We start from the raw sequence: 16,733 nt of genomic DNA, 5'->3' as shown, positions 1-16,733 counted from the left end.
GTTTTGCAGAATCTCTGATCTCTACTCACTAGATGCTAGTTGCACCTCCCTAGTCAAACAAGCAAAATTGTCTCCAGCTATTGCCAAGTGTTCTCTTGGGGCAAAATCATCCCCCTTTTGATAAGCACTGGTGTCAGTAATAGAAACTGGCAGTTGATGAAATCTCCTAGGAATTATTAATAGACGAGAAGAAGCTGAGGATAGAATCCTAGGAAACACCAACAATTCACAAATGTGAACAAAGGAAGAAAAGCCTTCTTTAGAGATTAAGGACAGGTGGAGAGGTAAAGGAAAATCAAGTACTAATGTTGCAAAACCCATGGGCTGAGGGTGGGTGTGGGGCCAGATTTTCAGAGATACGTCAACAGTGTATGAGACTACAGAGGAGTAGATAACCAGTGAAAGGTTTTTATTACATTTGACATTTTAGAGGATATTATTGCCTTGGTAAGAACAACTTCACTGAAATGGGTGGGGCAAAAGGTAATAAAACATTGAGAGGAAAACTACAGGAAATGAGCAAGTGGATAATTGGTTTTATAAAATTTGTGAAGGAGAGGAGAATTTGCTTATTTCAGTGCTTGTGTCCACAGTTCCTAGAGTTCCTGGCACATTGAATTAGTTGGTTAATGATGTCTTGAGCTCATTGTAGGCTTGGGAGGAAGAGCTCAGGGAGGGAGAGGAGACTGGGGAGAGAAGATAGTAAATAGTTGAAGCAGGGTCCTGTAGGAAGTAGAAAGGGCTGGAATCCCTTAGCACTGAGAAGGGACTTTACATTCAGTAGTAGAAGGGAAGAACTCTATCTGACACCAGATAAAAGAACACAAAGTAGTCAACTCTTGTTTTTGTAGATTTTTTCTTTTATTTTTAAATCTTAGGCATACAAGAAAATAAAGTAATAGACAATGAACATCCATGTACCTACCACCTAGACTTAACATTTGTTAATATTTCTCCTTGTTTGTTTCATTGTTTCATCTATTATTATTATTGGCCTCGAGTATTTTAAAGTAAATTATGGACATTCCAGCATTTCTTGGTGATACTTTGTGATAGGTCTTTCTCCTCCCCAAAGCCCAATACCAGTCAATGAACAGTTCTCTAATATCATCTAATTCATGTTTTTTTTTTTTTAATAAATATTTATTTGAGAGAGAATGAACACAAGTGAGGGGAGGAGCAGAGGGAGAGGGACAAGCAGACTTGGCCCTGAGTGTGGAGCCTGACATGGGGCTTGACCCACAACCCTGAGATCATGACCTGAGCTGAAACAAGAATTTGACGTGTAGCCCACTAAGCCACTGACACGTGCCCCTACATTCATGTGTTTTATAGCTGCTTTTTCAAACCAGGATCCAAACAAGAAGCATCCACTTCATTCACATGTTGAAACTCCTGACTTTCTTTTGATCTTAAGGAGTCCTCTCCCCTCCTCTTTTTTAAGGATTTTAACTACTGAAGAAGTGAAATCTTTTCTTCGAGAACATAGTTTTTTATGATTGTCTCCTTATGATGGTATTGAATTTATTCCTCTCTCACTTGTATTTCCTGCGAACTGACAGTTAATACAAGGCATGGTAAGATTGGTAGTATAATTACTATAGCAAGAGGCACATGGTCGTGAATCTGATCATTAGGTTAAGGTGATAGCTAGCAGAGTAAGAACTTTTGAAAATGGTTTTCTAGGGCAGAAGTTGTGAGAAGATTCCAACCTGAATGCTTTCATTTACTCAATGAACTAGGTCGCAAAATTGGAAATGTATCCAGAGTGAGGCAGAATGAGAATTCAGAGTAGAGGATATGAAGAATGAGAGGCCTGGGTGTAATGGAAAGGGAGATGCATGTAATTGCCTTCAAATATTGAAGGATATTCCTTCTACAAAGGAAGCGATTTATTTTACCTCATTACTCTAGAGGATTTTCTTAAAGCAGGGTTCAAGAAGTCAATCTAGAAGTCTGTTAAAATATATATATTCCTGGTCCTTGGGGATCTGTCTGCTTTTAAGTATTTTGCGGGATTCTCAGGTAAAACTAGTACCCTGACCGTGCAACTGAACTAACATGAATAGATACAGTGAAGTTACTAAAATACAGATTCTGGATATGTTTCCCAAAATAGAATTAGCTGTATAGAAATAATCTGCATTCTCTGACACTAAGAACGAACTTAAATTCCCACTTTTCTTTCTCTGATCTTTATAACTTCTATCAATCGTTATACTTCTATTTTCTGATCTCCAGAATGGCTATCATGGTAGGAAACCAAAATTTCAAAATGAGATTTTTGTTTGGGAGATAGATGATTAAAATTTGGCCTCAACTGTCTTTTATATAGGATTAACATATAAATTGAGATGGAATGAGTAATATTAAAGTTAGTTGTAGAATAAAACCTCACATGGAATAAATAAATGCTCCTTGTCTGGTACCCAAGATTCTGGTACTCAATGGGACCATTCTTATTTTAACACTTAGATTCTGATCACCTAGGTAGGCCATGAAAATCCTTTTATCTTTGTATTAGTGTAGGCTTTATAATTTCTCAAGAGCAACCTGACAATGCTCATCTGATATATAGAGTATAGGTGAAAAGGGAATAGGAAGGAGAAAGTGGGCATGCAGTATGTGTGTGTATCTTAAAATAATTGGCAGGTATTTTATTGTTCTTCTCCATCCCAGCCCAGATAATATGAGATATTTTCAAAGTATGCTGATTCTGGGAATGTAGATTTATATATATAACCATACTGAAATGAAAGAAGTTGTTTTAATCTTTGACAGAGATTGCATTCTTTTTGGAAAGAACTGCTGTATTACATGTATATATGATTCTAATAAAATAACAGTAGTACATCAAAATATTGTTTTTTTCCTCTGAAAATATTTTTAGTTCTGAGCCATCTGAAGATGAAGAGTCCCAGGGCCTTCCTACCGTGGCGGGTAGAAATACTGATGATATTTCGGAATTGGAAGACCTTTCGGAATTGGAAGACCTTAAAGATGCTAAACTTCAGACCTTGAAGGAACTTTTCCCACAAAGAAGTGACAGTGATTTACTTAAGGTTATATACCCTTTTATAGTAATTGGTTATTGTAGCTATAATGATGTTTAAAATTTCCCTTGTATCTAGTACTGTATTTAGTGGATAGTCATTTTTCTAAAGATACCTTTTGTTTTGAGGTAATTAACTTTTACGTAATAATAAAAGTAAATGCCAGAGATTTACTTGTTGGGAGTCTTAACTTTTTAAATAGGTAAGGCTATTCACCTATAAATAATAAAATATAGTATTTCCCTCAGTAGCTCACATAGCTTGTGAAAATTTTTTTTGTATGCTTAAATAGTTCTAAAATAGAGACTTAACTGGTCTCACACTAGAAACTCAAATGTCAGGAGGCTTTTTTTTTTTTTTTTGGTCTTCATAATGACAAAGGGTTGCTATTGATATTTAATGCCAAAGGCCCAGGGACACTAAATGCCCTGCAGTACTGAGGATGGTCCTGCATAACAAAAGAATTATCCTGTCAATAGCACTCTTGCTGAGAAACACTGATTGAGTTATATAGAAACAAAATAAGTGGCTGTATTTGGACTGTAATAGGTATCTTTATAAGAGCACATAAAAATTGATGAATTAAATTTCAGGTAGAGAATAAATCTCTGAAGATTACTAGTAAATAGGTTATTTCTAGCTCTATCACTTATTAGTTGAATGACCTTGGGAGGATCATTTAATTGCACGTTTATGTTTTTCACCTTTTTGTCTGTGGTGACTACCACCATTTCCAGTCAGAACCTTAGGAGGTACTGTATCTGTATGGGGTAGGCAGGTAACTTGGAAGTGCTGGACACTGGCGTATCATAGAGTATATGCTCTTTATGAAATGGGCAGCTGCTCTCTAGTGCCCACAGGAGATGGCCATGTGGTATCAATGGTAGCCCATTTTTTTTTTTTTTAAGATTTTATTTATTTATTTGACAGAGACACAGCAAGAGAGGGAACACAAGCAGGGGGAGTGGGAGAGGGAGAAGCAGGCTTCCCGCGGAGCAGGGAGCCCGATGCGGGGCTCGATCCCAGGACTCTGGGATCATGACCTGAGCTGAAGGCAGACGCTTAACGACTGAGCCACCCAGGTGCCCCAATGGTAGCCCATTTTTATTAGGTTTCAGAGTTTCCAAATAAAGTGAAAAGGCTGTTATTTACTATTGACCTATTTAATAGCTTCCTTTAACTACTTGAAGTGTATAATTTAGTGGTTTTTAATATATTTACAAAGTTGTGCAATTATCACCATAATCTAATTTTAGAACATTTTAATCATTCCAAAAGAAACTTTTTTTTTTAAAGATTTTATTTATTGGCAGAGAGAGAGTGCGCACACTAGCAGGGGAAGTGGCAGGCAGAGGGAGAAGCAGGCTCCCTGCTGAGCAAGGAGCCGGGTGTGGGACTGGATCCCAGAACTCTGGGATCATGACCTGAGCCAAAGGCAGACACTTAACTGACTGAGCTGCCCAGGCATCCCCAGAAGGAAACTTTGTATTCATTGACAGTCCTTCTGCATTTCCTTCCTCTTGCTCTAGGCAACCACTAAGCTCTGTCTTTATAGATTTGTCTATTCTTCACATTTTATATAAATGGCATTAAATAATATGTGATCTTTGATGATCTGGCTTGTGAACTGGCTTCGTTCACTTGGCAAAAGGGTGTCAGGTTCATCCATGTTGTATCAGTACTTTGTTAACTTTTTATGGTAACTAATTTTTTTTAAGATTTTATTTATTTGAGAGAACACAAGCGGGGAGAGGGGCGGAGGGAGAAGCAGACACCCCACTGAGGAGGGAGCTGGACAGAAGGGCTCAGTTTAGGACCCTGAGATCATGACCTGAGCGGAAGGCAGACACTTAACTGACTGAGCCACCCAGGTGCCCCTATGGTAACTAATTTAAAGAAAGAAGTACTTTTCAGGCCAAACAACATGTCTGAACTGAAGGTCGTCCTGGGCGTGCTAGTTTAAACTCCGTAGAATAAATTATTTTTATTCTCTGTTATTTTTAACGTGAATCTTTTTTTCACCCCAAATCATTTGGATACATTCTTACTGTTAGCTAAATGAAACTTCAGTGGTATCTTGAGTCTGCACCCTGCTAGCAGTGTTATTTTCCTCTGGGTGTGATATTTTTCCTAGACTAAGAAGACAATAAATGTAGCGACTAGTAGCTACAGGGGCTGCTTACAGTGTTGGAAATAGCTCCCAACAGAATAAACATGATGGAGTATTAAATATTCAAAGGAACAAATCTCAGTTTAAAAATACTTTAGCCTGATTGCTAATTGTTCACGTAGTTGAAGGGTGTTTTTCTTCTGTAAGAATATTTAGCTCTAATTTTATAATTACAGTGGGAAAATAGGATTGATAAACAGAATTTGTATGCATGTTTCATTAATTAGTATTTGAAATTTAGGGAATTCAGTGTATCACTCACTCCAAAGCAGAGTACTCTTGAAGTACTCTGCATTTCAACTGATCCCTATCATTTCAAGAGATTTAAAGGTGACATTTATAAAGTACTGTGCAAAGGCTCTTAACAAAGGCTCTTATAAAAGAATTCAAGAAGTTGTAAAATATAAATTTAGTCCTAGACTTGATAAGAATATGCTTTGACTATTTTGAAAATGAAGAGGGGCTTACAGGATAATAAAGGATCCAAGATTAGGAAAACTAATAGAAGAGAGCACTCTTACTACAGCAAGGAAAAAATATGGGATGTTTAGTTTCTTTTGAAATAATTGTTAAAGTGTTATTTTTAAAAAAATCTTTTCTCATTCTGTTAGTTGATTGAATCAACAAGCACTATGGATGGAGCAATTGCTGCCGCCTTGCTGATGTTTGGTGATGCAGGTAGGCCTGACTTAGTTCTAGCCATGTCAATTTATTAGTTTTATAATAATAAATACCTTCACATTTTTGATAGTTGCTCTCCAATTTGCCAAGCACCTTCATGAATTCTTACAGGAACGTTATGAGTTGTTAATAGCTTCAGTTTTTTTTTAAATGAAGAAACTGAAGCTTAAGAAGGTTAAGTAACTTACCTGAGGTCATACAGCTATTTGGGAACCAAATTTTCTAGGTTGATTTTTTTTTTTTTTTTTTCCCCTAGGGAGGGGGCAGGTTTTCATTGGTAATTTTGCTTGTTTTCTACAGATCAAATCTCGTAACAGTGAAGTTTTGGAAGGTGTATTTTCTTTCTTAAGTGTCCTTTCTAATTGCATTGTGGTTTTATTTACAGGTCTACAAATCTGAGTCAGTAGGAACATAATGTCTTGTGGAAAGTCCTAGCTGGTAATCAGCATTCCTTCATTTAGTAAATATTTATGCTATGTTCCAGGCTTGGGATACAAAAATAAATGCATTTGAAGGAGCTTGCAATATAAAAACACCTCCATTTTTTTTTTTTTCCAGCAAATACTGTCTTGGTTTTTTTTTTCCTAACTTGTATATACCAAACAAGTAAAAATAACCTAAATCCCACTACCAAAAAAGCATTTAAGGAATGAAAGCAAACCCACACTCCATTAACCACTCTTAAATTTGCTTTGTATCATTTTCAACTTTTCTTATGCTTGTACCTACTATGACACAACACATGCACACACATTTAACTAGGAAATGCAATAATAGTATTGGTTTGCATTTTTTAAAAAAATCACTTGATGAATTATCATGGATAACTCGTCAGAACAATCAGATTTATCCAATTTTGAAATACGCCCCCATAACATTCCTCTGTAACTACCCATATGATTGGTTTATTAACTATTTCTCTGTTAAATAGCCTTTATATCTCCATTATTTTGTTATTATAGTACTAAAGTAAATAGCCTTATAAGGAAATCTTTATGTTGTTATTTCTGTAGGCTAAATTTCAAACTGGGATGCTGAATGAAGTTTAATATGTACTTCCATGTTACTTTTTTAAAGGTTGTGCTGATTTGTTTTTTCATCAACATTGTGTGAATAAATGCCCATTTCCCTAAGTGAATTTTTTTAGCTTCCTAAAATTTTTTGAAACTCTAAAATATATATGCAAAAATAGAAGATAGCATAGTGTGTTCCTATGGGCCTATCATCCCTCTTCAACAAATATCTACCTCACTTTTACCTCCAACCAAGTAGATTCTATTTAGAGTGCATTCCAAAGATGAAATTGTTTCATCCATATGAAATATTTTAAGTCTTTAATTTTCTTCAATTTGAGCAAGGGAGTAGTATTGTGTTGTGTGGGTGCTACCTACACAATATGTTAAGGTTCTTCCTTTTCTTCCACGTACTAGCTGTGTGACCTTGGGCAGCGTTGCCTAACTCTTCCGTGTCTCTGTTTCCTTAGCAGCAAAACAGCGTAATAATAGTACTGAACTCATAGGTTGTTGTGAAGAAGTGATAAAGTTAATGTAAATTTCTTACTGTACTGTGTGGCACATAATAAATAACTGTGCTGACGTCATAAATGTTAGCAGTCATTTGTTCTTATGGGCCATCTGATGATAGAAAATGGTATAGGAGAAGGTTGACTGTATCTCCCTCAATACCATAGCCCTAGCACTTACTGTAAAAGTTCCTGAAAAATGGTAGACTCATTGAACATTTGTTGAGTTGCAGAATGGTTTGGGAAATTTTACATATACTTTCTTGTTCTTTTAATATCGCAATATTCCATAATCTTTCCAGATTTGTAGAAAAAACTTTATTCCATAATAGTGTATAATCTTTTTTCTCGAGCAACTTATATCATTCAACTTATTCATTAATTTAACAAATATTTATTGTGTATCTACTACTAGGTGCCAGATGCTGTTTTAGGCATTGAGGATACATAAGGAAACAAAATAGACAAAACCTTTGCTTTCATGGAGTTCACAATCCTCGTTAAATTTGAATTTCATCTGAGTTTTTTTCTTGTTCTTATTCTTGCACTGTACATTGATACTATTTCTTACTAAAAAAAGTATTTTCGGAGCACCTGGATAGCTCATTCGGTTAAGTGTCCGACTCTTGATCTCAGCTCAGGTCTTGATCTCAGGGTCGTAAGTTCAAGCCCCGCATTAGGCTCCGTACTGGGCATGGAGCCTACTTAAGAATAACAGCAATAATAATAATAATAATCCATACTGGGCATGGAGCATACTTAATAATAATAGTAATAAATATTTTCGAGTGCAAAGTTATAAGGAAAGAAAAAATCAGGGTTTTCTTGTTTTTAAAGTAGACTTCATGCTTCATCTTGGAATAGACTAGACCGTCCTATTAGTCATCTTCATCTTTAGTACATTATACTTCTGAGGTGATGTATAGAATGACAGCTTTTCCTCACTGACGTAAGATAACCTTTAATATAGAGTATCATTAAGACAGGAAACTATTTTCGATATATTAGAACAGTTTTCCCAAAAAAGGTCTTTTTAAATATCTGTTAAGATATTTTGGACAGTTCTATACATCATGATGTTGGATATTGGTTTTAGCACAAATTATAATCTCTTACAGATAATATTTCACATATTAAACAATAGAGGTACCTTTTATGCATTGCTTTCTGAAAGTTTTCATTTAAGAATACTAGGTTACAAAAAATTACATATATATATATCCGAAGTTTTTACCCTGTTTTAAAAGGTAATAATACGAATTTATTGATGTTGTCAGGAGTCTCTAGCTATTTCTTCCACTTCTCTGTGTTTGTATAAAAATCGTAAAACATTTTTAGGTGATTGTGATCCTTTTATATTTCTGCTTTGTGACCTTTTCATTGATTAGAGACATCTTTCCCTGTTTATTTTTAAAAGTCTACCTAATTTATAACAGTGGGATTTATGTGTATGTTCTAACTTGTTTAATATCTTAGGCATTTAGGCAGAATTCTTGTATGTATACTTAAGCACACATTTCCATCAGTTCTGTCAAATAAATTCCTGGAGAAGGAATTGTTGGACTAAAAGATATCTGAAATTCTGAGATGTATTATTTACATTGCCTTCCAGAAAGGGTATAACTGTGTAATGTTTAAAAGTGCCTTTTTGCCTGTGGTCTGCTAGGACTCTTTTTTAATGGATGAAAAATAATGGTATTTTATTTTTTTTATTTTAACTGTTTTTAATTTTTTTTTAAAAAAGATTTTATTTATTTATTTGAGAGAGAGAATGAGATAGAGCATGAGAGGGGGGAGGGTCAGAGGGAGAAGCAGACTCCCTGCCGAGCAGGGAGCCCGATGCGGGACTCGATCCTGGGACTCCAGGATCATGACCTGAGCTGAAGGCAGTCGCTTAACCAACTGAGCCACCCAGGTGCTCAGCTGTTTTTAATTATTAATGAAGTTGAACATCTTCTCATTTTTTTCCCTGTTGAACTGCCTATATGTGTTCTTTGTTTATTTTCTTTATACAGTTTCATGTTTTATTTTTTATTGTTAAATACTGGACTTAGATGAAATTTATTTTCATCTGGGTATGAGGTACAATTTCAACTTGTTTTCCTGAAATTGATGATGGGTGCTCCCAATAAAAGATGGGAATTTATGAAACACAAGTTGGAAGTGCTATTTAATGTAAAATATTAATTTGTTTTCTTTGGATATATGCAAAAACTTTTTTTATTGAAGTATAGCTAACACACAGTGTTAACATGAGTTTCAGGTGTACAACAGTTATTCAACAGCTATGCCTTATGTGGCACTTACCACACGGTGAGCACGTCTCACAGCACAGGGAAATATAGTCAGGAATACTTAATAGCATCGTTAGCTACACTTAAGATGAGCACAGCATAACATAGTTACATACAAAATTTTTAATTAATTATAAATAGAGTAGATTTAGATGTAGGCAGCATTGTGTGCTGTTATGTAACCTTTTCATAATAAAATTTTAGATTTGTATTTTGTCCCCCACATTTTGCAAATTTTTTGCCTGTAGCCACTTTAAATACATGTAAATATTTGGTGTCATAATATTAACAAAAAGGAAAGTTGTTTAAACAGATAATTAAGGTTGAAGAATCCTTTATTGACAAAACAAAGTTCTTATTCTTTGGGGAAAGAAACATGTCTAGGTGACATGACATAAATCACCTATTTCGAAGTTTTTTTCAGACTTAGACTGTTACTAACAGTGCTCACCCTACCCCATTAAATATATGGGTTATAATCCCTTATTAAAGTGGATAATGGGAAGTAGTTGGTATCTGCAGAATGCACATTTACTTTATGAAATAAATTGGAAAATAAAAATTTAACCATCCACACTTACATGAAATTATACTTTAAAACTTTAATAATTCCAAAGTGTTGAGTTCAGTTCAGGGTAGCTTCCCTGTTCTGTTAATTAAACTTTGGAACATTGAAACCTGGGCTGTGGGAGATGATTGGATAGAAAGCATTACTCTATTCATTTACTACCTCCCAGCCTACAAAAAAGAAAAAAAGAAAAAAGAAAAAAAAAAACTTTAATAACATTTACTTTGTTACAACTATATTATAAAATTTTCAGGCTTTCAACTTAAAAGCTGTCATGTTTATATTTATTTTGAATACTGTACTTCTACAAGTTTTATTTCTAAAAGCATAGGGTACTGATTTAATTAATACTGCACTTTTGTAAGCTTTAGCAGATGGTTTCATATTAGCACAGCAGTATGTCTGAGGAATTTGCTCTCTGAAAGTAAAAGTATATAAGAAATAGATAAATGTATTCAAAGTACAAATATGTAATATAGCTTCCTTTTTTTGTTTCTTTTAAGATTTTATTTTTAAGTAATCTCTACACCCAGTGTGGGGCTTGAATTTACAACCCCAAGATTGAGTCACTGCTCTACCTACTGAGCCAGCCATGCACCCCTATAGTATAGCTTATTAAGATCATATAGTTTGAGTTTCTCTTTCAGTTATGACAGTATGTAAATTTTCTATCACTGTTATAGCCTCTGTTACACTCCCTTAGTTTTAGGTTAAGAGCATTAATTACTTGAGCTGTCTATATCTCATTTCCTCCTCATTTGTTAAATGAGAGAGACTGTTACCTACTTTGTAATTTTATTGTGGAAGTTTATAACAACAGTTAATAAAAGCCCTTTGCAAAGCCTGGTACATAGTAAACAATTATTCAAATAAGCTACACTGATAGGGCTCAGCTTTTTTTCACTGCTGAACACTCAGTCACCAGGGGAACCCTATCCTTTCAATATTGCTCTGTAGAATTACCCGTCAGTTTAGTGATGTATGTTATTGTTAAGTAACATGGTTTACAAATAACATTATTACAGTGATTTCTACTTTTGAAAGACTGATAAAAGTCTCTATTCTTCCTTTAATTCAGTTGACATTTACTGAGTATACAAGATAAGTAGAAGAAATAACATTGGGCCTGATGTCAAGAGAACTGTCTACACATGTATTCATTATAATAACATTTTTGCCTTTATTTTGCATTAATGTTTCTTACAATAACTGTGCAGATTTTGATTGTTCTTCTCTGTTTTAAAAGGTGGTGGACCCAGGAAAAGAAAATTATCATCTTCTTCAGAGCCATATGAGGAAGATGAATTTAATGATGATCAGTCTATAAAAAAGAAAAGACTGGATCATGTAAGTTACATTTGAACTGCAGTATCAGAATCAGCTGTTAGGCATAGAATATCTTGAATCTGTGGATATTAGACCTAAATGAATCACTCCTTTTTCACAACCAAATCAGAATGTGTTTACATTTCATTTATGACTTTTTGCTTTCTTTTTAATTTATCTGGTATTAAGTGCTTATCTCTGAGTTATAAAATAAATTATTAAAAACATTCTAGTGGCATGATAAAGTAACTTTGGGAAAATATACTTTGAATATATAATTGAACACTTAAGAAAAATGGCTGTTATCACCACCAGCACCATTTCCTCCTCCTCAGTGGCAGCTGTTTATAATTCTTCTAGATGACATCTTTGATATTTAATTGCTTATCTAAAAGTAATTATGGTTATGCTTTTATTGGGTTACTCTGTAGTTTTCCATTAACTTTTCACTTTATGAATAGAACTACTGAGAGGCCTCCCAGTGAAACCAGACATAGTCCTCCCTGCCTGCATTCAAGACAACACAATTTCTTCTTGGTAATCAAAATCAAAATCAGTTACCCCAACTAGTATAATAACCTTTTTTTTTTTTTTTTTTTTTTAATGTGTGATTTAATGGTATAAGAAGCCCAGAGTAGCCAGGTGGCAATCTCTACCCTAATTTAATGAGACAATGTTATGTCCCTACATGGAAGCATTTTTTTCTTAAGAACTTAATACTGATGGGAAGTAAAAATTCTGTGATTGGGTTTTTAGCTATGAGGAACAGCTGTAGTATAAGAGACTAGGCCCACATTTTATTTTACAGATCTATATATAATGGCTGTGGGGAAAATAGCATCATATTGATTGCTGATTCAAAGCATTTACTTTCTTTGTACATCCTGTTGAATAACACATCAGTCTTGGGTGTTCTCCATAAGTTCATGTGCTGAATTTTCACTAAGTGGTACCACTGTTCTATAAGCCTGCTGCTTCTGAGTATTGAGGCCCATGGTGAAATCACTGAACTTGGGCATGAATTCACTGATGCACTTTTCTTAGCTCCCTGGCCAGAAGCATTATGGTGTCACAGTGTACTGTGTGAATTAGGTTTTCTCTATATCTGTATATGATATGTTAGTTTCCTAGGGCTGCCATAACAAAGTAGCACAAGCTGGGTGGCTTAAACAACAGAAATGTATTGTCTTACAGTTCTGAAGCTAGTGCATCAGAAGGGTTAGTTTCTTCTGAAGGCTTTCCGTTATTCTCTTTGTTCCTGGTGGTTTGATGGCAACTTTGGTGTTTCTTGGCTTGTAGATCCTTGCCTTCGTCATCACATTGTGTGCTCTTTGTGTGCATGTCTCTCTCCAAATTTCTCCTTTTTGTAAGGACACCAGTCATCAGATTAGGGCTTGCCCTAATTTTAATTTGATTATCTCAGTAAAGACTCTGTCTCCAAATAAAGTCACATTCTGAGCTACTGGGTGTTATTCGTCACATGAATTTTGGAGAGACAGAATTCAACCCATAACTGATATTGCCAGAAGCAAGTAGAAAGGCAAGGCAGCTTCTGGTAGTTTTCTATTACTGTCCCTTCCATGATGAAAGGGGTCCAATGTAATCAGCTTTCCACCAGACAGTTGACTGAATCTCCCAAGGAATGATAGTATTGTGGAAACTCATTGTTGGCCTCTTCTCTTGGCAAGTCAAGTATTTGTTGGTAGCAATGGTCAGATAAATCTTGGTGTGGGACTGTCTTGTTGATTTGTATGCACAGCCTCAATTCCTGTTACCATGGCCATTTGTATGTAGACCCATTGAGCAAGCATTCAGATGGCTGTGGTGGTATTGGTATTCACAAAATAGATCATCTTGTCTATCTGATTACTAAAAATTTCCTCTGTAGTAGATGGCCTTTGCTGAACATTCTCAAGGAAAACTGTTTCCCTTGCATTCTGTTCTCAGAAAAACTCCTGATAAGTTCAACAGTGCACCTCTTTCCCAGACTTCTGGTTACCGATCTTTTACTCTTACTCTCCTCCTTGGCTTCTGTCCATACAATATCATAGCGCTATACATCTGGCCATCTCTTTCTATGCAAAAGGGACAGTAAGATGTACTGCCCAAAGTTGTGCACAGGGCTACTCTTTTAAAAGAGGTTAAGTCATAGCAGTTGTTTACTTCACTTTGGGCTGCTTCTAACAGTATGTAAACCCTTTGAAAACCAAGTTCAAGATTTTCCCTCATTATTTGATCATAAAGAATTCCCAAAAGTGCCGTAGATACTGGTTGAAGGAGGGGCAGCAGTAAAGCAGAAGTAGGTACTATGGGAGTCTGGGACTGCTGCACATGCAACTTATTTGTGCCTCCTGAACCTGCTCAAGTCGAATTTCAGTCTCCCATTTTGATGATGGGTTGCTGCTGTTCATGCCCAGTTTTAGGCTTGGTAGATGAGATAGATCACATCAGCTCAAGTCTCATGGTCATTTAATGTCCCATGGCCAACCATTCTGTTCCTATCAGGACTCCCTATCAAGCCAACAATTGTTTTACAAAGAGAGAGAAGTCCATTATTTTTTTAAAAGGTGAATTTGTTCCAGTGCAGTAAATATGTTAAACAGCAGTTTTAGTGTAGCCTAGATTTTGTGTTATTTATGTACAGTTTTGTTCATGAGAAGTACTAGATGAACACAGAACACTGTACCCAGCTGCACTGGGCCACATAGGAATACATAAAATGTACACACCCCAAACATCTACTGGCTCCCTCATTTTACCATGTTTATTATCCCATGAGTCTGTGTTTCTATTCTTTCACAATGGTGAACTTTTTGGGAAAAAAGCACCTGTTCAACATCCCGAACATATCTAAGCAATCTTGTTCAAAAATATCAGGCAGTACATACAAAAGGAAAGTTTTAAGTGTTGAAGAAAAGCTTGAAACAAACATTTGGGAAGAAATAAGGATATGCTATATCCTGAGCAACAGGCATAAAGGAATGCACATTGTGAAGCATCAGAGACAGTGCCACAAATATAATACAGCCAGCCTGTCATGAAATGCTGGGATAGGCATAAAGAAATAGGAGAAAAGTAAAGATGGTTGAGCATTTGAATTAAAGATCAAAGAGTGAAAAAATCAGAACACCCCTTTCCATCTAGATCTTTATATACAAAGCCTTTTTAAGGAAATAACTGTATCCTGCAGAAGTAGCTTCTTTCGGTGCCACTAGTGGTTGCTTTAGTAGTTTCAAACAGTGCTGCAAATTCCTAAGCCATCAGCTGTCACGCAGAGCAATGAGTGCAGATGGGAAAGCTGCAAAAGAATTTTCCAGGTGTGATACAGAAGTAAACTAAAGGAAGCAACTGTACATTGAATTAAACTCTAAATTTTGACAAAACAGGTATCTGTTACAAATGCCTGCCTTACAAGTCCCAAATCTGAAAGACAGAAAAGAGGAATTAGGGCTTTGAAAGATGCCAGGTAGAGACTTAGAGCTAAAACCAATAGTAGTTTATTACTTACCAAACTGAGCTGAGCCTTTTAAAAGAAATAAAGTCAGCCTTAGAGTTCACTATAGGTATAGAAAAAATGGATGGATTGCCCAAATCTGCATTGATACTTTTACTTAATTCTTGTCCGTTGTAAGAGGATTATTGTAAAAACAACAGCAAGTGAAAAAAACTTTCCTTAAAAACTCTTATAATGCATCAAGCCTGCCTATTTACAAAATCCGAACTCAACCCCATTTTTTTTCTTCTTTTTGCCTCAGAAAACCACCGCTCTGAGATAGCCCTGTGATAAAAGTGTGATTACATCATTTATGGCTTACTATTTAAAGTGAGCATTTAAGATGCTAATTGCTATTACTGAAAGAATGCAGATGTGATTATAGAATTTGGGAATAGATTTAACATCAGAATGTTCATTGCTACCATTGTAAAAGCCTGGAGTGATAAAAGAGTGTTTGCATTATGTGTGGTGGAAAACTCTCCTTGATTTATTTGTGATTTTGAAAGATTTTGATTCTTTAGAGAAGTTTTTAAAACTTAGAACAAGCTATGTTAAGAAAGCAGTTTGGATTGGAGGAAGTAGAAACTGGAGAAGATAAAGAGCTAGGGTCCCACTCATGATCTAACCACAGAACTCTTGCAATAATTTGCTGCTGCTGGCCATATGAATGCGGAAGGTGATGATGACAGTGATGGTGAAGACTAAAAGGCTACACCATGACAGCTTTAACACATCACGTTAGCTGGTGTTTTAAGTGTTACTGAAAACCGTTGTACTGGTTTGAAGATAATGGCTTTAATGCTGAATGTAGTAAGAGTCATGCATAGCATCCAGTTGAATTTAGAACCATACAGACAGGGGCACCTGGATGGCTCAGTCAGTTAAGCATCCAGCTCGATTTCAGCTCAGCTCATGATCTCAGGGTTGTGAGTTCAAGCCCCACATTGGGCTCTGCGCTTGGTTCAGAGTCTGCTTAAGATTCCCTGCCTCTCCCTCTGCCCGTCCCTTGGCTTGAATGCACGTGCGTGCTCTCTCTCAAATAAATAAGTTGAAAAAAAAAAAAACCATATAGACAGCATTAGTATGAAAGGAGGGGCTCGCAAAGGAGCAGAAATACATATTTGTTTATTTTATAATTTCTTATTTATATTTTTAGCCAGTATAGCAGAGATAACACAGTGAGCCATGGCATTCCATAGCTGGTGTTAACAAATTGGTTATTTTCAGATAACCCTTCTACCACTTCACAGTACCTCATAAGCTACAATCCTTCCAGTGCTAAAGCCCCCAGGCAGACTTCAGTTCATATTTATTACAGTATTTATGTATTTCTTAACCATTTAATGTCTGTGAAATTGTGCTACCCTGTTTTAAGCACAGTCCTTTCTTTTTTTAATGTGTCACTGATGAAGTTTCTTTTTTTTTTTTTTTTTTTAAAGATTTTATTTATTTATTTGACAGAGAGATAGAGAGAGAGAACAAGTAGACAGAGAGGCAGGCAGAGGGAGAGGGAGAAGTAGGCTCCCCGCCGAGCAGGGAGCCCGATGCGGGGCTTGATCCCAGGACCCTGAGATCATGACCTGAGCCAGAGGCAGCCGCTTAACGACTGAGCCACCCAGGCGC

The 16,733-nt window shown here is 35.9% G+C and overlaps 1 protein-coding gene and 1 non-coding gene across 5 annotated transcripts in view; both read left to right on the top strand.

Annotated features, from left to right (window-relative positions):
• SMARCAD1 (SWI/SNF-related, matrix-associated actin-dependent regulator of chromatin, subfamily a, containing DEAD/H box 1) overlaps positions 1-16,733 on the top strand; it is a 77,298-nt gene that overhangs the window by 19,283 nt on the left and 41,282 nt on the right. For all 4 annotated transcript variants that reach the window (XM_035004500.1, XM_035004498.1, XM_035004499.1 and 1 more), the window contains exons 4-6: positions 2,891-3,062; positions 5,835-5,901; positions 11,535-11,635. In XM_035004500.1, coding sequence (XP_034860391.1) covers positions 2,891-3,062; positions 5,835-5,901; positions 11,535-11,635 — 340 coding nt within the window. The remainder of the gene's footprint in view (positions 1-2,890; positions 3,063-5,834; positions 5,902-11,534; positions 11,636-16,733) is intronic.
• Positions 10,330-10,466, top strand: LOC118010963. Its single transcript, XR_004679377.1, has one exon. It is a non-coding gene; the product is annotated as a small nucleolar RNA SNORA36 family (small nucleolar RNA).

Source organism: Mirounga leonina, unplaced genomic scaffold (assembly GCF_011800145.1).
Source record: "Mirounga leonina isolate KUSES-001 unplaced genomic scaffold, KU_Mleo_1.0 Mir_129, whole genome shotgun sequence".
NCBI lineage: Eukaryota > Metazoa > Chordata > Mammalia > Carnivora > Phocidae > Mirounga > Mirounga leonina.
The sequence above is the reverse complement of the archived record's forward strand: the minus strand, read 5'-3'. Positions and strand labels throughout refer to the sequence as shown.